Below are 20,503 nucleotides of genomic sequence, written 5' to 3' on the forward strand. Positions count from 1 at the left end.
GGTGTCTTCCAGAGAGAGGGCGCTTGTCTCCTGGAAGGAGATTTCACACATTACCAACAACTTTATAGATTGCCTGGTAAGGAAGACAGACTGGGTCATTGAGAGGCAGAACCAAGACTCCTTAATCATACATATCTCTCTTCCTACCGTTTGAAAGTTACTTTCTTGTCAGAACCCTGAAGATGAACTTGGCAATGGGAGGGGAGGAGGGGGCATAATTGGAACTTTTTGTCCCTTTACCCAGTGTGGCCGGCTTGAATATGCTTTTATTGCTTTCTGCCATTGTTTGTTTGCTTAGTGGGCTTACTAAGTCCAGCTGGCTGAGCGTGGTTTATGGGGGCTGCCAAGTCCCAGGCTCTGACCTTCAACAACTCCAGTAACACTTGGTTCTCCCAAAAGCCTCAAAGGGGTCTGGTGTGTGTCTTACATAGATCTCACAATATAAAGTCCAAATCTCATATCGTGACACATGTGGGCCCTTGAATTACTAATTTCTCATCTTGCTCTCACAATTTCCAAACTCTGATTCCAACTCTATAAAATACCTTATCAGTCTTCAAAGACCTGCTCATCCATCACAGTGCTCACTGTGATGGAGAACATCCCCAAACACCAGGTACTTGGCTGGCCCTGGGGACACTAGTGATCAAGATAAATGCTCTCTCCCAAGGTTCTTACAGCTGATTCTGAACAAGTATTGTGACCTTTCAAAATGTCACAGAATTAATTAGGGGCCAACAGAGAATAAAAGCACAGGTCTTTATCATCTTAAAGCATCTTAGGCATTTGGGGTGGGGGTTTAACAGAACAGTGATTAAAAAAATACAACCGCTATTAATTCTTTACAATGTATTAAATTTTCAGAGGAGGGCAGCAGGTAATTTGAGGAGATGTGAAAGCATCCACGGAGGCTCTGGGATGGGAGGATGGACATGGGCCAGGCTGTGCAGGAAGTGCTTTTAGGGCAATGGCATTCAATAAGATCTGAACGATAACACTGGCTGATCTCTAAATGGCCTGTTCTCTGATGCACCTCACGAACTTGCATTTTCTGGTTTTTGTTTGTTTGTTTGTTTGTTTGCTTGTTTTCTGGGTTTTTGAGACTCGCAAACTCTCTACGTGGCTAAGGATGACCTTGAACTTCCAATTCTTCTCCTTCCGCCATTTTCTCTCAGCACTGGGATTAAGGGTGTGTACCATCACACTTGGTTATAGGATGGCAGAAATTAAGTTTTAGGCTCTGTGCACATGAATGAAACAAGCATTCAGTCAACTGAACTTTTTATCTCAACTTTAACTTTCTCTGCTGCCAGGATGACGTCCAATTTCATGGCTTATAAAATTATCAGGAGATGAGAGGTTTTAACTAACATGTGGCCCATGCCTCTAGTACTGCCTCCTAGTCTCTGGTTATACAGTGAGACACACATCCCTCTCACACATCTTGTCTCACATATTTTTACTCCAAAGGAAATTGGAATTTGGTTACTTTGAAAAATTTGACAGTGACTATATCAACTCGTAGCTGAAGTTTAGAAGAAAGTTTATTAATAGCAAAATTTATAAATAGCATTATACTGATCCTGTGATAGGTCTAGTATTAGTGGAGGAAAAATGGAGAATATAGTATCAGAATAAAAATTCATTTAAAAATTTAATTGCTCACATAATATGTATAATAAATGAGAAAATGAATTTATTTACATGCAGCTCGGCAGGAACATTTGGTACCAGGAACAAGAGATTTCTTTCAGTTTTCAATTCAAGGTCTACTCATTTACATACTATTTGGCAAATCCCGTGTTATAAAATAATATATTAAAATATTTTATAGCCACAAATCAGCTCAGTATGTTATAAGAACACATTTCTCTTTTTCTTGTGTCTTATAAGAATCTTTAAACACTTTAGGAAATGGTTGTGGCTATAGATGTTTATTTAACAGAAGGTCAAATAGGTAAATGTTCAAAATGTAATTTTATTGAGAAGAAGAATTATTGGGTCAGTGAGGGGGCTCGGCAGGTTGAGGGACTTGCTGCCAAGCCCAATGACCTGAGTTCGAGCCCCATGACCCAGATTGCAGAAGAAGAGAACCAAGTTCTACAAGTTGTCCCGTTACTTCCAATCATGCATGTATGCATTAATGTGCAAACATGCATGGATTCACATACATATGAAATGAAATGGATGAGTGAATAAGTAAATAAATAAATAAATAAATAGATAAATGTTTTAAATGAATTATTTTCCTTATTTATATTCCCAGTGACTTCTGGCTATGCTTGGGAAATCTACATGTAAAATCTACAAAATGTTTGTTTTCATATTGATTTAAAATTCAATTAAATGCAACAACTAAACATTGAATAATATGAAAATGTCCCAGATTATTTTTTTTATAATCATCCATGTAGTTCTTAACACGTTTGACAGTAAGTAGTGATCTTCGTTAAATTCTATATAACTGAATATTAACGTGGAGTTTTTCTCTCATGTCACAAAAAATGGTTGCCTAGGGCAACCATGCCCTTCAGCATAAACCTCCCTAAGGTCAGCAAGTTTTCTGTGTTAGGTTAAGAAAAGATGACCAGACTGCTTTATGTATGATAGATAGTTGATATGATGTTCTGCAAAATAAAAATATTTTTGTATATAGCAAATATACATTTCTAATGTTTGCCTTTCTGTTTAATAGCAAATTTGAAGAGAAATAAGTGACAATTCCTTATATTAACCCACGTGATTCTCTCAGAAGAAACTCATCGATTTTGATTTATTTTCTTTTCAAGTAACAAAGAACTTGTTAGCATTCTGTCGCCATCCCAGGATGATTTCAAATAAAATATATACTACGGCTGGGTGTGGGCAGAGGATTGCTTTATTCCTTTATTTAGCTCTTATTTTAGATTTCTTCCTTGACCCAAACCGATGTTTTACTATTTTATCTATCTCTACTCTAAAATTAAATATGAACTTGCACAGAGAAAGTGTTTGGTGACCATTTATATAATAAGAATAAAGTTATGTGGATCTCAAGCTTCAGGGAAGGAATATTATTTTTCTGGAATGGATTGTCTTAGGTTTTTAGGAAAGATCTTGGAAAGGGCTTTAGATATCTAGAAGGAAGAATGCTCTAGAGACACTCTGATGGCTGTGTCTCCTGTCACATGATCATGTGCCCTTTACTTAAGCATTTGTTCATTTTATTGACTCCTCCATATCTAATCTCACTTTTCCCAGCTTCTATAGAACGGTGGTGATGAGATTCTCTGTTGGATTCCTATTTCTTTCCTTTCTACTTCCTTCTTTCTAGAAAACCCTACAATTGCAATTTGAATTCATAGAGGGACAGCTAGAATAGAACATTTTTTGAGGCAGATTTTGATCTGCATTAATATTTGCTCTTAGTTAAAAAAGAAATATAAATAAAAAATGTAAAATTGTTTCATAAACAGCTATGGTGGGACATATATATACTGTCAGAACTTGGAAGGCAAAGGCAGGATCTCATAACTGCAAAGCCAGCTTGGGTTTTATAGTGAGTTGATTAGAATAATATAGCAATGCATAAAATATAGAAACAATACATTAAATATATAAAATAATAATTATGAGAATTTATTAAAATAACTGTTTTGTTTGTGTCAAAAATTCAGGCTCCTATAAGCAATGCCTACTTTCTAAAGGACCTGTTTATATAAAAAAATCTTGTAATTAATTATAACAAAAAATCCACTATGAGGCTCTTGGAAAAGGCACTAAACTTTTACGTTTCACTTATGGGTTTCTTACTGCAGAAGCTGAACATATAAACAGAACATGCTTTCAACAGTATTCTAGAAATGCGTAGAGGTGACCAAGCATTGGTGCTCTGCAAACATTTGTTGACCAAATAGCGAACCATGATAGAAGACTTCAGAGTCAAAGGAATAACTTTGCAACTACAGCTCAACAGTCACCATCTACATTTGTAGAATTGTCAGAGCTCTTAAACTTGTGGTGGTTACAATTAAGAGTGTCTCTGTGAGAATATTATCAACAAAACTTTTAAGATGTTAAAGTCAAAGACTGTGCTGTGCCTGCCAATGAATTGGGATCCTGCTCTTGATTTCCATTTGTTTGTTTCATTTTTTATTAAAGACTTATTTATTTTATACATGTGAGTACACTGTTGCTGTCTTCAGACATAACACTGGATCCCATTACAGATGGCTGTGAGCTATCATGGGATTGCAGGGAATTGAACTCAGGACCTGTGAAAGAGTGTGGGTACACACACACAGACACTCACACATGCAGACACACTCACAAACACACTAATAATTTAAAAATTGAAAACAATGAAGGCCATGCATTGAGACAAATTAGCACACAACAAAATCAATGTCAAATAGAAATTTGATGTGATCATAATTATTTTAATGCATTCAGAGCAGAAACAGGAAACCAAAACATTTACATAATTGGCAGCATTGTTGACTACTTTATTTCTATTCTGTTTTTACCGCTTTCCAAATTTTCAATACTGTATCATTTTGCAATTGAAAAATACGTGTCATGAAAAAAATAATTCTAATATGTAGAATTATCTTTCGATACTTTAGCAGCCATGTACTGTAATCATGTACATTCCATGGAAGCTTCTAAAATCATGGGCTGTTTCAGATCAAATCATATCGCATCAGTGTACATTTCAGGTTTGACTGTGAAATAAAATCACTTTAAATAATGAAACCCAGCATCACTCATGGTGAAACTGGCACTGGATACAGGTTACATGTAAGTGTTTTGTAAAAGAAAAGCCTCCCCGCTGGGCAGTGGTGGCTTTAATCCCAGCACTTGGGAGGCAGAGGCAGTCGGACTTCTGAGTTTGAGGTCAGCCTGGTCTAGAGAGTGAGTTCCAGGACAGCCAGGGCTACACAGAGAAACCCTGTCTCGAAAAACAAAACCAAACCAAAACCAAAACAAACAAACAAACAAACAACCAACCAACCAAAAAAAAGCTTCCCCATGTAAAAAGCATGTAAAAGCTACTTTACTGTCTATGCACCTGCCGAGTTACCTATGCCATACATATTATTAGGTGACCAAGTAATATTGCTACATAGTCAAATACCACCTTCGTTAGAAACTTGGAGTTTCTAAATTCTATGGCTCTATAGAATTTACTCTATAGTGGACAATGATTGGTCTTAAATATCACCAGCAGTCAAAGAGAAATTGGAAGGTTTATTACTTACTGTGGTAGCACAGTGGATATCTTTCCATACTGTGGCTTCCCTGGATAGATCAGAGACTTCAAATAAATTATCAAGAATCACTTCCCCAATCATGTCGTGTCTGGAAAATCTGTCAAAATCATATATACTAAAGTGTAGTTTGCGGTTGCTTAGCTGATCGTAAACCACCGGAAACTGAAATAGCTCATCGAAGAGAGGATTTAAAGTCTTCCGGTGCACACGGGTCTGAAATTTTTTCTTCCTGTCTGGAAGAAGATAGATCTTCACATAAGGATCAGAAGTTCCTGTAAAATCTTTAGCTGGGAGATCTAAAGCTTTGATAATTTTAACAACTAGAAGTTCATTTTCATAATCATACTGGAGCGCAAAATTAAGTTTCCCACAGGTCTTGATGTCGTCTTTTCTGTTGCCCTCGGAGTCAACCGATTTCTGCTTGTAGAGTTCTGGTTTTATCCTTCCGATGCTGGTTCTTGTTTCTCCTCTTTGTAAGACAGGTTCAGTGCCCATGCTGAAGTCAACGCTGGAGACGTTCATTTGCCTCGGTAGGTGTCTCCTGAAGGAATTGTGGCTGTACAGACACACATACACAAAATCATTTAGGTTAGTCATTTCTTTCTGAGGTAGTTTGGAACTGACATATCCACCCTTCCCACCCACCAGGATCAGGAGAAAAGTGTCATTGTCCTTGTGCAGTATAATTATGCCTATGTCTATGTCAGCACTGTCTCACACTCAAATGATGCAAAGAGAGCCACCTTGAGAAACCAGAATGACAGTTGTCAAAAAGTCTAAAGCTTGATACTCAAACCACACACACACAGATGTTCAGCGTAAAGAGGTTCTGCTGTTCTTCCTCCATAAACACATCATTAAACACCATGGTGAAGAAACTGGATTGTCAACATGTCCTTTCATCCTTCTCCCAAACTCAAGCAGATTCATCATTTTTTTCCCTGTCGATGCCAGAGCCACTCCCCTCCTAAAATCTCTAACAGCATTAAATAATGTGTTGTATTGAGTAACCGTGAAAATACTTAAAATATTCATATATGTTTTATATAACATTTTACTTAAACATTATACATAACCTACCTATGTATACTAAACTTCAAATCTTATTTGGTTGCAATATCTTAAGCTTATTTGGAGGGTTTCTCCCCACTTTAAATAGCTATCTAAATAAGCAGTGGAATAAGAATGCTGAATTTGTAAGCCAAATTATAACTATTCTCTGGTATTAAAAAATCTAATTAAGCATATTGTTAAAGGACATTTTGTAATATATATCCAATATATATATATCAATATAAATATATATTAACATATATATAGAAAATGGCAACATAAATATTGTAGCAATTTATGTTATATTATATAATAATAATCACTAAATCAAATTTTGACCATAATTGAAAAATTATTTTTATAGAAAGAAATATACTAGACCTCTTAGGTCTGATAAAAATAGATAGTAATTAAAACTATAGTTAATTTGAAGCTCACTATTTCAGATTCTGTAACTGAATATGTAACATATATGAAATTTTTTACTAAAACTTTGAGACTGTAAATCTTGAAGCAATCTGTCTTCTTAGACCTATCCCATTATAATTTATTAGACATACAATGTAATTAATATTGACCCTAAACCTATTCCAAAATGAAAGACCAGCAGTCTAAATTATATTCAGAATAAGGTCAGAGATAATTTACGAAACAAGAGGAAAACGTCCCCATAGGCTCTAATTGTTCTGAAGCATTCAAGTGGTCCATTACAATCCAATTTGCAAGCAGAGTCTAGGGTACAAATCACTACATAATGGGTCAAGCTTTAGCTTCTTGAGAAAGTTCATTACGCAACAATAGATATTTCTAATAAAATCACTTGTTCAACAAATTTGATTCATAGAAACAGAACCCGAAAGAAGTTAATTATTGAATGTCCTAAGCTCATTTCATAATTCCAAAGACTTTCAAATGTAATTGTTTAATCCTTTTTTTCTTTCTCTCAAAACTTAGACATGTCTTCTTTGTGCCTCAGAATGCAACATGCTTTCTATTATTATATAAGAGTCATGAAGCCTTTAATAGGACTCACTTCTACTGAGTCCCTTCTAATGAAATAAAAACTGTAGTGTTACTTTTTTATTCAAGTATTGTGCCCTAATTACAGGGTAAATAGTTCAATTCTAAGTCAGTTCAGCTAGTTGGTTAACAAAAGCATTCATTGCTACAATGTTGAATTGTCACCATGACAACGCATGGCTTCCTCCTCTTCTGCCTTTTCTCTTGAAATGGATGATTAGCAAATGTTCAAACAATGAAAATGTGAAACACTTTTACACTTAAGACTTCTGGAGACCCATGCAAGTGCTCTGGGGAGGTGCTGGGCCTTAAAGGACTACAAGTGGACCCGGGTTGTCTTACATAAAGGCTGACTGCATAAGTCACCGAGTGTATTGGTGTCCGCTACACCCCACTGCTCAATAGAAACCTGGCCCAGACTTCTCCTGTGGGTGCTGGTACTTTCTCTACATTCATTATTCTACTGTTTCTTGGCCTGGAATATTCCATTGTTTTTGACTGCCTTTACCACATTACACAGTTCAGAAATAAATGCCACTTCACTGACTTGTCAGCTAAGCACTTTATTGTAATCTCTCGTTATTAGCCCTGTGTTGATAGTCAAACCATTCCCTGGAAACTCTATGTTAGTCTCCTGGTATCTTTAAAACTTTGGAAACCTCTATTCTGAATGCTACTATACGCATGTTACTTCCAGAAGTTTGATCTCTAAGTTCACTGAGCTACTCTCCTACAGGAATGTTTTATATCTTAATCACCATTATGCAAACAGTTTGATTGTGTCTCGTCATTAACTGGAAATGATTCCACACCTCCAACTTTGAGCACATGTCTGATCAATACCTCCTACCTTTCTATGTTCTTTTGAGACAGACTGAACACTTGTCACCATGTAGAGAGAATTAGTGACTCAGAATCAGAAAGAAGCATTTGTTATGAAGGAAAACAAGACTTAGCAACAGCTGGTGATAGGGTATGACATGAAGTACTGAGGGAATCCAGGGCAGGAATTTGAGGCAGGAACCTGTAGGCAGGACTGAAAGCAGAAGCCATGGTGGGATGCTGTTTACTGGCTTGCTTCTTTTTTTGTTTATTTGTTTGTTTTTGTTTGTTTTTGCTTTTTTGTTTTTTTTGAGACAGGGTTTCTCTGTATAGCCCTGGCTGTCCTGGAACTCACTCTGTAGACCAGGCTGGCCTCGAACTCAGAAATCCACCTGCCTCTGCCTCCCAAGTGTTGGGATTACAGGCGTGTGCCACTACCGCCCAGCCAACTGGCTTGCTTCTTATGGATTCCTCAGTTTACTTTTTAATATAACCAGGACCACATTCCCAGGAGTTGCATCCCCTAGAAAGCCTGAACCCTCCCATGTTGATCACTAATCAAGAAAATTCCTCAGGCTTGCTGCAGGTAGTCTGGATGGAGGCATTTGAAGGATGGAGGGTTCCAAGATAACTCTAATTTGTGTCAAGTATATGAAAAAGCAACCATGACATTTGACCCCTTGTCGACTTGGCACACAAATACATCTGTATACTATGTAAACATTCCTTTCTTATTCAATCCTGTGATCTCATATTAATGCTAATATCACGATATGAAGCATAAATAGAATTAGAAATCCCACAGCATTTAAAAATTAGGACATTTTAAAAGTTTAGACTCATAAAAATGTCTGAAATCTCTCAATTGTGGGCTCCTGTAAAATAAAATAAGTAACATATTTTTTTTATTCCAAGAATGAATAAGCAGGAGATGATCACAATCAAATCCAACCAGACCAAAATTCAAGTTCATAGGTATAAATAGAAGTTCAAAACTCAGAGGAAAGCCTTATAGACAGAATGAATCAAGCAGAAGATAGACTATCAGGACTTTAAGATAAAGTAGAAGATCAAGGTTGAGTAAGCAAGGAATAGGAAGAAAGATCAAATCACTAAGAAGAAAATTACGGAAAGATAGGACTCCATAAAAAGACCAAAGCATTGTATTATAGGCATAGATGAGGGAGAAGGAACTCAAGCCAACTGCATAGAGCATATCCTCAACAATATCATAGAAGAAAACTTCCCCAAACTAAGGAAAAACATGCATATACAGCTCGAAGAAGCACACAAAACACTGAATAGACAAAACCAAAAAAAAAAAAAAAAAGATCCTTGTGGTCTATCATACTTAGAATACTAAGTATACAGAACAAAGAAATGTATATTGAAAGTTGCAAGAGAGAAGATGCAAGTCACATAGAAAGGAGACCTCATCAGAATAACGGAGGGTTTCCCAATGGAAACTTTGAAAACAGGAAGAGTCTGGAGCAGTGCCTTCCAAGATCTGAAAGACCATGATGGCCTATCTTGATTAACTTATCTAGCAAAATCATTCCTCATCATTGAAGGAGAAGGAAAAATTTTCCATGATTTAAGTGACCTAAAAATTATTTATATACAACAGGCCAAACCTAAAGATAAGACAGGAAGCAATGTTTCAGGCTGGAAAGAGGAGTGTTCATAACAGATATTGTGGAAAGAAATACAAAATCATTATTATTAAAACACAAAGTACCACTGAAAACAGAAACAACACCAAAACACAACAATATGATGATTATGATTAATACACACACTTCAATAACTTTAAATATTAATGGTCTCGATTCTCCTATCAATGGACACAAGCTATATATTACAGAGCCATAGTAATGAAACAATATATTACTGGCACAAAAACAGACACATGGATCAATGGAATGAAATCCAGATAGCCTCAAGCATTTATTATTTGACAAAACCCCAAAACATAAGGCAAAGAAAAGAATATATCTCCAGCAGCAAATGGTTCTATGGGAACTGAATGTTCACATGCCGAAGAACAAAACTAGAACTATCTCTCTCAACTTGCACAAAAAGTAGCTACAAATGCATCAAAGACCTAAATGTTGAGCCTGTAACACTGAAATTGCTAGAAGAAAACATAGACAGTACCTATATGTTATAGGTATAGAAAAAGACATTAAGGGACTCATACTTTGTCCAAGATATAAGGCCAAAACTTAACAAGTGGGACTGTATAAAACTAAAATGCTTTTCCACAACTTAAAAAAATAATCAACCAGGTGAAGATGAAGTATACCAAATGAGAGAACAACACAACTGACAGAGAATTCACTTCCTGAATATACAGAGAGTTAACCCACAAAAGAAGGGAGAAGGATGAGGAGAAGGAGGATGAGGAGGAGGAGAAAGAGGAGGAGGAAGAGGAAGAGGAGGAGGAAGAGGAAGAGGTGGAGAAAAAGAAAACCAATTAGGGAACTGAAAATCAAAATAACTTTGAGATTTCATTAACCCCAGATCAACAAAACAACTGACCACAAATACCAGAGGGGATGTTGTGGTGGGGGACAGAGGTGATGAAAATGACCCTCCATTACTGCTTTGTGGGGAGTGTTCTAAACTGGTCCCACTGCTCTGGAAATCAGTGTGGAAATTTCTCAAAAAGGCTAAAATAAATCTACCACATGAGCCAGCTTTACCACTCATTGTAAAGGTAAAATCCTTTACTACACGTGTAAAGGATTCGGCATTCTACTCCACAGACATTGGCTCAGACATGTTCACTGATGTTCTCTCTATTTACATTAGCTAGGAAGTGGAAACAATCTAAACGTCTTTCAGCAGACCAATGGATAGTCAAGATGTGGTGCACAAACATTATGGAATACTTACTATTCAGCTACACAGAAAATGAGACCATGACATTGGCCATGAAGTAGAAAAATGATGTAGTTGAGTGAGCTAATCCAGTCCCAGAAAGACAAACACTGCACATCCTAGCTAATCCTAGGCTCCTTCCTAATGTCAAATCTTCAGATGTGAGAAAATACCCTGGAGTAACTACAAAACCCCCGAAGGTAAAAAAAAGGGGGGGGACCAATTTCAGGGTACAGGAACAATAGAGGACAGAATACCAGTGATCTGAAGGGGAATGGGAAGACAGATAGGGCTCTAACTCAGGAGGAGGAAGGAGATAAAGAAGATGGAGGAGAAAAAAAAACAGAGAGTAAGGATATCTGAAAAAGTCATAAAGAATCATGGGGAGGGGAAGGGAGGGAGAAACCTGAAAGGAGACAGGGAGGGGAAGAGGGGAACATGATCAGGTACTGGAGGTGGGCAGGACTGAATTCCTGGGAGCCAGCAGAAAGAATGGAAACAGGCAACCTCTGGAGGTAGGAGGTGAGGGGGGGGGACCCTCTATAATGTACCAGAGACCTGGGAAGTGAGAGACTCTCAAGACACAAAGGGAGGGAACTTAGATGAAATGTCCTACAGTGGGGAGAGGGAACTTGTAGAGCCCACCTCCAGCAGAAAGACAGGGCATCAAGTGGAGGGATGAGGTCGCCATCACAGTCAAAATCTCTGACCCATAATTGTTCCTGTCTGAAAGAACTCAGGGTCAAAAATGGAGAAGAACCTGAGAGAAAGGAGGTACAGTGATAGGTCCAAAGTGGGACCCAGCTCAAGGGGAGGTCCCAAGGCCTGACACTATTACTGATTCTGTGATGTGCTCACCAAAAGGGGCTTATCATGACTGCTCTCCGAAAGACCCAACAAGCAGCTGAAAGAGTCAGGTGCAGGTATTTTTACCCAACCAATGGACAGAAGCTGCTGACCCCTGTGGCGGAATTAGGTTGGAAGAAATTGAGGAGGAGGAGGAGGGCGACCCTGTAGGAGGACTAGCAGTCTCAACTGACCTGGACCCTTCATATTGCTCTGACAGTGAGTCACCAACCAGGCAGCATTCACCAGCTGATATGAGGCCCCCAACACATATACAGCAGAGGACTGCTGGGTCTTGACTCAGTGAGAGAAGATGCACCTAACCCTCAAGAGACTGGAGGGCCCAGGGAGCAGAGAGGTCTGGTTGGGTGGGGGTGGGGGATGCAGACATCCCTTTGAAAATGGGGGGAGGAGGTATGGGATGTGGAACAATCAAGGGAGGACCAGGAGGACATTTAAAAAAGATTAAAAAGAATAATAAAAAATAACACAATTCTCAGCTACCTAAAGATAATCATAATGAAGTATAAGTATTAGTTATAAGTATGCCAGTGCATTGTACTTTAAATTAAATTTTCCTATCTTGGCTGACAATGCTCTTTTTAAGAAACAAAGACTATCTAGCAAAAGTCTCAACACTTGTCATGAGAAGTCTTTTTTTTTTTTTTCTTGAGTTAGGGTAGTCCAAAAGACTCCCAAAACATCGTAGACTACTGTTACTGTTTCTGCCTGTCCTCCCACCACAACCCCAGTGGAAGGGATGTCCTTATTGCTGAAGACACCTTCACTTCAGACACAGGGCCAGAAGCCTTGAGATGGATCTGGCCTGAATGTCCTCCATGAGGACTGGCTTTTGTGGTTCTGTGTGTTCCCATGCAAGCTTCCAAAGGAAGGAAGCAATCAATAGACTTACCCAGCGATGGCATCTGTGAACCACAACAGTGGCTAACATGGCATGATACCTCTAAGGGTTCTTGAGTACAATATCCTTGAGGTAATCAACAGTTCTCCAAGATTTGAAACCCATTCAGCAAGTGGCAAACCATGCCTGGTCCTGGAAACCTAGCTATACCAACTCAGGACTAGTGAAGTCATAAATCTTAGAGATCCTGTAACTACATTGGTAAACCAGCAAAATCACTTGCTAATTTTAAATATTTGCCCTTATACCTACACGAGTTCCCACCCCTCCTCAGGGAAGCCTCTCTTATAACAGAGGGAGGCCACAACAAGACAGAAACTGACAACCAACTGGAATGCATTGATGTGGAGCCCAGTCACATCAAACACCCCTACACTCAAAGCTCAGGGAACACTGAGGAAGAGGGGTCAAAAAGATGGTGAGATCAGAGAGTGCATTGTACGAGTGTGTCTCCTAGAAATGCCAGAAGCTACATCCGTAAAGTCTCATCAACACGACTGCCTAAATGTGAGCTGAGTGAGAGCAACAAGAGATGGGCCAAAGAGGATGGGGGCAGCCCAGAGGGCCTCAGTCTGACAGAGAGAGCTACAGGCTGTTAGGGGATGCTTAGAGGGAGGGAAGTAGTCTATCCCAAAGAAGCAAACACCAGCTGCTTATCCAATACCAAACGGTCAGCCCTGAAAACACATAACACTGCATAGACTAGGCAGGCTGTGTTTCTGCTTAGGAACATACATGCACACAGAGCAGGTAGAGGGGGATAGCAGGGTTTGGAAGGAGGAAGAGGAAGAGTAAACGACACAATCATATTAAGCAGTCAGAAGAACCTTTTAAAAATTATTAATAACCTAATGTATAACCATATAACAAATCTTAGACTAAGTTTATATTATTTCTAGAAACGTGAGACGTGTTCTGTCCCATCATATTCTGGGCTTAAATTTCTGTACTCAGTGTGGCAGTTTAGGCTTTTTTTCAAAACTCTTTTGACCATCACGGGCCCATCTCCTGGGTGAGATTTGAAGAACATTTGAAATCCTGATCTGATCTGATCTGATCTGATCTGGCACCGCTCATCCTCCTCTGTGTTTTAGCACCTGCTCTATTGGAATGATCTGCTGTCTCTCCTGCCTGCCATTCTTCAGTATTTTATTAGACTGTGGCATTCATAATATTGGAAAATTATTACTCATCTTCTTATACTTTTAATTAAAAACATTATGGGACTGTACAAAGGACTGTCTGTTCCTATAAATGATTTATGATAGGGTCCTTGTGACAAATACCGTGACACATTCAGAACTTATCTATGTCATATAGAAAAAGTATAGTATCAGTCAACATAAAATTAGTATATATACATATGTATATATAGTAGATATATACTACATATACTATGTATATAGTATATATAGTACATATAGTGTGTATATATAGTATATACAGCATATATACTATATATAGTATACACATATTATATATATTATATTTATATCTACACACATATAAACACACACACACACACACACACACACACACACACTGTTAGTTTCAGAAAGCCAAAATAGTTTCACACTGGAGGAATTTGTTCTCTGGTTGTTGTGTCACATACACCCTTGATCAAAGGAGGCACCCCACTTGAGAAAAGCAGCATGCACACACCAAATACACCCCTTTTGTAAGAGAGCATATGCACAGACTTCATTACCACATGCCTCATGAACCTTCAGCCCTAGGAGACTGGCTATTGTCTCTGGTTCTGAACAAACATTGCTTCTTGATATCCTAGAGAGCTACATGTTTTTTCAAATGCTCCCTTTAATATTGTTTTATCTTTTTTCCTATTTCTTACAGTGGCCTGGCATGAGTAATTTCAGTGTTTGTTGTCCTTTGGAAGGAATTTAATTTATATATTAAAAAAACCTTACCTTAAATAAAATTACTCAGGATTTTCAGTTTTACATAATTTTTAATTTCCCTCATAACAAGATACATTGAACTATTCTTTGTGAAACTGCGCATGGCCATTTCATGAATTATTTTTTTAGTCAGTCATTGCTAATTCCATCAGAAGACGTAGCCACTGTTTATCTTATACAGGTTTCCTTGCTTTTATTCATGTTCAATCAGATCTCTCATGCTTTCTCCCCATTTCACGAGTCCTTAATGTCCCCCAACAGTGATGAACTTATGTAATGCTGCATCTTCCACTAAGTATTTTGCCACTCACTCTTCTTTTCATCTTCACACCATTAATGAATGAACTGAAAACTGGTTTTCCTATGCATCCGGTGAGCACATCACCCCCACCCTCCTTCTAACATGAGCACCGCATCGCCTTAGCATCTGATGTCTAGCAGACTAAACCGAAATGGAGCAATGATCAATCAATCAAAAACATCCTCTGACAATTACTCTGTCTCTCTACACTGTGCTGGAAGATAGGGGGACATAGAGGAAGGTTGTGTGTCCTCATGGTTCGAGAATTTAATGTTGGAAAACAAGTGGCTTCTGCTGAACATATTTTTTGAAGGAACAGTTTTGAACATTTTAGCCATGATTTTAAGGCCTCATGTACCTTAATTCTAACAGACTCTGCTTATATTGCCACCAATGACTCTTTTGTTAGCAGTGCATTGTGTTTTGTCTTGATGTAAGTGTTTTCATCAGCGAAACACACTTAAGTCTCCATGGAAAAATTTATGGACTCCCATTTGCCTCTCCTCATTTCTTCATAACTCAGCAGGAAATCTCTCTGTGCTCTGAAGTTCGCCTTCTCCACCACACAGGTGACATTTACCATTACTTATGTTGAAGTCTGATGATGTGCATTTTTTACAGTCTTCAAGTGGATGGTGCATAGAACACATTGATTGCACCCAGAAGTAAGCATATGAGTGTTTTGAGTGAATGAAGGTTCCATCAAGAGGGACCTTCTTCTAATGGAGATACACAAGTGAGCCTGAGTAGTTTAACTGACAGCCAGAGGGGTCAAATGTCAAAAAAACCTTCCTGTGTCCAGCAATGCTGCTAGTTTCTAGACTTGTCTGAATGCTGTTTCACTAGATAGAGGGATAACTGAAACTTGATGTCATCTCTTGTCTGAAATAATGCGGAAATGGAAAATTAAAGTTAGGTTTAATTTGGACATTTGTGTATGGATATGTATGCAGTTTTGATTTTGCCATATGCCAAGCAAAACTGGTACTTGAGATGGATAATTTGATTTATCATAATGTAATCTCTATTTCATATCTAAGGTGACTACACAGAAAACTCTGCAATCTCCTCTTCTTCATACAAAGGTAATACACATGAAGAAGTGGTCAATGTAGAGGAGGACTGTTGAGAAACAGAAGTGTTGAAATTTTCTACAAGGCGTCCATCCCCGTGCCAAGCATATTTGGAGTCCTTTCTATAATCATTCACAGTAAAGTTGCCACACCCAATTTCAGATTTTAGTTGCGAGGAACAAGCAGGAAGATATTCTTCAGCTCCAAACTGCTTATCTTCAGCTGACTTTGTAACTCGGTTTGATTTGTATAAACCCCACATTACATTTAAAAAAATTGAAACGTTCCACCCATCTGGATGAATCTGAATGCTCATTCATTGCAGCTTTCATAATGTCAGGCAAAATATTTAAATCTCCCTGGGCTTTGGCTAATTCATGAAGAACAGAGATGATTACTAACTAATCTTTTCTGCAGGATAGTGGAGGCACAGCAGGGAGGGAACTAAGTTATCCGAGATTTCCATCTCCCCAACCTTCCCTATACACAGGGCATTTCAGCAGGCATGGAAGCAGCACCCTTCCAACCAAACCCCAAGTTGCACAGTACTCCTTCACTCAGGCAGCACCAGATGTGTGCCACCTACTTTTGTGCCTTCTAAGACCGAGAGAGGAAGTTTTCTGACTTAATTGCTATGGGTTTTCTTTTGACTATAATTACTGGAAAAAATCCAAGAATAAAATTATTTCTCTTGACTGAAAGAGGCCATTCTGTCTCCAGGACCCAGTACATTAGTCTCTCATTTTCCCTTTACTAGGGATAGTCAGATGCTCTTTCTTTAATATTTTCTTTTAATTTTTAAATTTTATTTAAATATTTTAATATTTCTTTATATTTTGGAGATAAAAATTTCACTTTTATGATGTCATCTGGAATAAAATGCACACATTATCTTCACTGCTCAAGTTTACTTATGTAAATTTACTTATTTACTTATCAGCTGAAGCTGAATAATTCTGAACACCATGCTGTCATCTATTCATAATTGTTAGGACAGTATTTCCTCTTATCCTGTCTCATGTTCTCTGGTCTTTGTCAAGCTGTTGTCTTGGTTACCAGTGGCAAACCGAGGGCTGGAAGTATTGAATAGAAAATTCTAGGAGTAAACAATTCATAAATTTAAAAATGAATATTGTTCTGACTGGTGAGGTGAATTACTGGTCACTTTGTTCTGTCTCTGGGGGCTGTGGCTCACTCACTGCCCCTCATATCTATTTGGTTCAGGTAGCTCCTCGGTCACTAATATGTCATCTTAGTTATCAGATGCCCTGCCGTGGTATCGCTCTGGTGTAGAAACCCAACAGATGTCACAATGCCTGCATCATTCATTTGTCTGTTTTTTTTTCTTTTCTTTTCTTTTCTTTTTTTTTTTTTTTTTTGTATCATGGAGGGAATACTGTTGCATATCACAACAGCAAGAAAACTATTATATATAATAAGATACAATATTTGGGGACAAAGGGACAGATTCATAGGTTTAATTATCATTATTCTATTCCACCATTAATAGCTATCACTTTGCTATAGGTATGTACACATAGGAAAATAGAGCATTTATGGAACTTGGAGCTTTCAGGAATCCACTTAGGTCTCGGGACACATCGCTGGTGGGCAGGGGGAACCTGCTTCTTTTAAAAACTCCTTTGTGATTTTTCAGGGATAATAGCATAATAATCAAGGGAGGCATATGGGATCATCTTGTGCACATGTAGACAGTTTTAAATGACCATAAATGCCACTGGCTAAAAACGTTCTCCAAATCACTGGCTAGCATCTGTTGCTTGCTTGTAAATTGTAACCAGCACAGCAGGCGAGCCCACCTGCTTTCCTTGTTACTCTTTCTGAAGTTACACATGCCAGTGGTAACAGTTTCTTACTCAACTCTTTGGAATGCATTTCAGAAAGAGCGTGTGCTACACGTATACCTGTGACCTGTAGGCTCCTATAGAATTGCTAGCATTAATATTTCATCTACAGGGGCTCAGATAAAGAGAACAGTTTGTGTTTACAGTTTAGGTGCTAACTAACTGCAGAGTAAAAACTTTCCTCTGTTTTTATTGTGAGCAGCAAGGTAGTTCTGGCGTGTGTTGCGCGTACACACACACACACACACACACACACACACACACACACACACACACACAGCTTCTGTGTGATACATTTTTCCCAATGGCTCTTTGCACACTATTTATTAGTTAACAAAAATAAATTGAAAACTTACAAGTGGCAACTGTGAAATAATGACATTTCAGGGGCAAGAGTTAAATAACTGGTGTGATTTGACTCAATTACTACCAAATTCTTTTCATACACCACTCCTACCTGCTTCTTGGTCCTTGATCTTTCTATCTATATCCCTGTCTGTGTCCTACCCTTTGTCTCTTGATTGCCTTATATGCTTATGTGTTTCCTTACTGCCTGTTTCTCTCCCTTTCCTCCTTCCATTTCTGCTGTTGACTTTTCTTGTTTCTTCTCTGTTCTCCATCTTACTTCCAAACCCACCCATAGGATCACACCTGCCACCCTTCCTTACCGGGATGAAGATGTAGGCTCGGTGGTTTGCCTTTGCACTCGAGCATGTTTAATTAAGTGCTCCTTTAAAGCAGTCTGCACTTCTGCTGGGATGTCGGGGGATGTGTGGCTGATTTTTATTGCAGGCTCAATAGCTTTTGGTGTTGGCTTTTCATTTTCTTCCACTTCTTTTTTCTCTTCGGTCTCAAAAACTTCAGTCGGAGCACTTGAGACGCTCTGTGGAAGGACACTGACATTGGGGGCCACAAGCTTGCTCTTCCAGCATGGCCAGCACAACTTCCAGAAGACGAAAAGAGAGACAACCAGCAAGGCCAGGCCACAGAAGCTTACAACAACTGCTAACAGGCTGACTGAAATATCTGGAAAAAAATCACAATGGAGAGAACTATCAATAGACATTATATATCAAAAGCAGAAAAGGGGACATAAATGATTAAGATAATGGGGGGGGTTGAAAAGTTTTATGATATGAAAAATTATCAACTGAATTCAGGGAACACATGTCATAACCAAGCATACTACAAGGGATTCAAGATTTTGCAAGTAAAGGTTGCAACTTGCCTCCTGCTACAAAGCCAGAAAGTTGACCTCTGAAGCTGTATGTGATAGAAACTATTTGCTCCTCTGATTTAATGATCTCCTCTCCTTGTCTATGTAGAGAATAGCATTGAGTACTATCTTCCTGTATCATAAGCGAGAATAGCACCATGTAAATGATTAGAGTTTTCAAACACTTTTTTTCTAATAATTTTCTACATATGCAATTTTAAGTTAGTATGCATGTGATTTTAAGTTGTAAGTTAATAAATGAATTGGGCTATTATATGAATGTCTATGCCCTCCTAAAACTCTTATGTTTAAATCCTAACTCCCAAGACAGTATATAACACTTAACTTTGATTTCCTTGCCTGAATTCAGTACCACCTAAGAGATTATAAGGCACACTGCTGGGCATGTCTATGGGCATTTCCAGTGAGGTCTAATTTACGAGGAATGGATTACCTAGTAGAGCGGTTCTCAACCTTCCTAACACTGTGACCCTTTAACATAGTTCCTTGTGTTGTGGTGACCTCCCATTAATAAAATTATTTGGTTGTTACTCCATGAAGTAATCATCTAGCAACTGTAATGTTGCTACTGTTACGATCATAATGTAAATATTGATATGCTGGATGTCTAGCATGAGAGCCCTATGAAAGGGGTCAACCTTCTAAGGGGTCACGACCCACAGGTTGAGAACCACTGACCTCCACTGTGAATGACACCATCTCATGGTCTAGAGATGCAGATATGCAAATGGGAAAGAGGAAGTCAGGTGAGATCTGACATTCTCATCATCTGCTTCTTGCCCAATCACAAGGAACCAAAACACAGAGTAAATCATTTCTTTCCCCAAGTTGTTCTCTCAGATCTCTAGTCACAACACAATGGTTGCTAATACACAGGAGACATAGCCTCTGAGAAGGCGACTACATCACGAAGGGAACACTTTCATGAATGGGATTATAGTGCCTTTTCAGATAGGTCTGAGAGGGCTCTTTTGCCCTTCTGCCTACAAGGCTACAGAAAGTAGCTGCTATCTATGAACCAAGAGTAGGCCTCATACAATATGGTTCCTTCAAAATGTATAGATTGGACCTTTCATTCTCTGAGGCCAGTGTTGGGAGACAGGACCTTGTGGGAGGCTTGCAGGTGATAAGGGTGGAGCCTTCAGGAATGGCTCCACTATAACTCCTGATTTTTACCTCTTTGGGGACTAGACTAGTGGCTTGGAGAATGGATTGTTAAAATAACAAGTCTGTCTTTGCTCTTCAAATGTCTGTCATGAGCCAAGGAGGCAAGAGGCCCTCACTAGGTGGAGGTAGAATTATCAGTCTCT

The 20,503-nt window shown here is 38.5% G+C and overlaps 1 protein-coding gene across 1 annotated transcript in view; it reads right to left on the reverse strand.

Moving 5' to 3' along the window:
• The window catches only part of Syt10 (synaptotagmin 10), a 62,522-nt gene that overhangs the window by 24,334 nt on the left and 17,685 nt on the right, over window positions 1-20,503 (reverse strand). The window contains exons 2-3 of the mRNA XM_052161010.1: window positions 18,625-18,982; window positions 5,241-5,808 (exon numbers count right to left, since the gene is read on the reverse strand). Coding sequence (XP_052016970.1) covers window positions 5,241-5,808; window positions 18,625-18,982 — 926 coding nt within the window. The remainder of the gene's footprint in view (window positions 1-5,240; window positions 5,809-18,624; window positions 18,983-20,503) is intronic.

Source organism: Apodemus sylvaticus, chromosome 17 (assembly GCF_947179515.1).
Source record: "Apodemus sylvaticus chromosome 17, mApoSyl1.1, whole genome shotgun sequence".
In the NCBI taxonomy this organism is placed as follows: Eukaryota; Metazoa; Chordata; class Mammalia; order Rodentia; family Muridae; genus Apodemus; species Apodemus sylvaticus.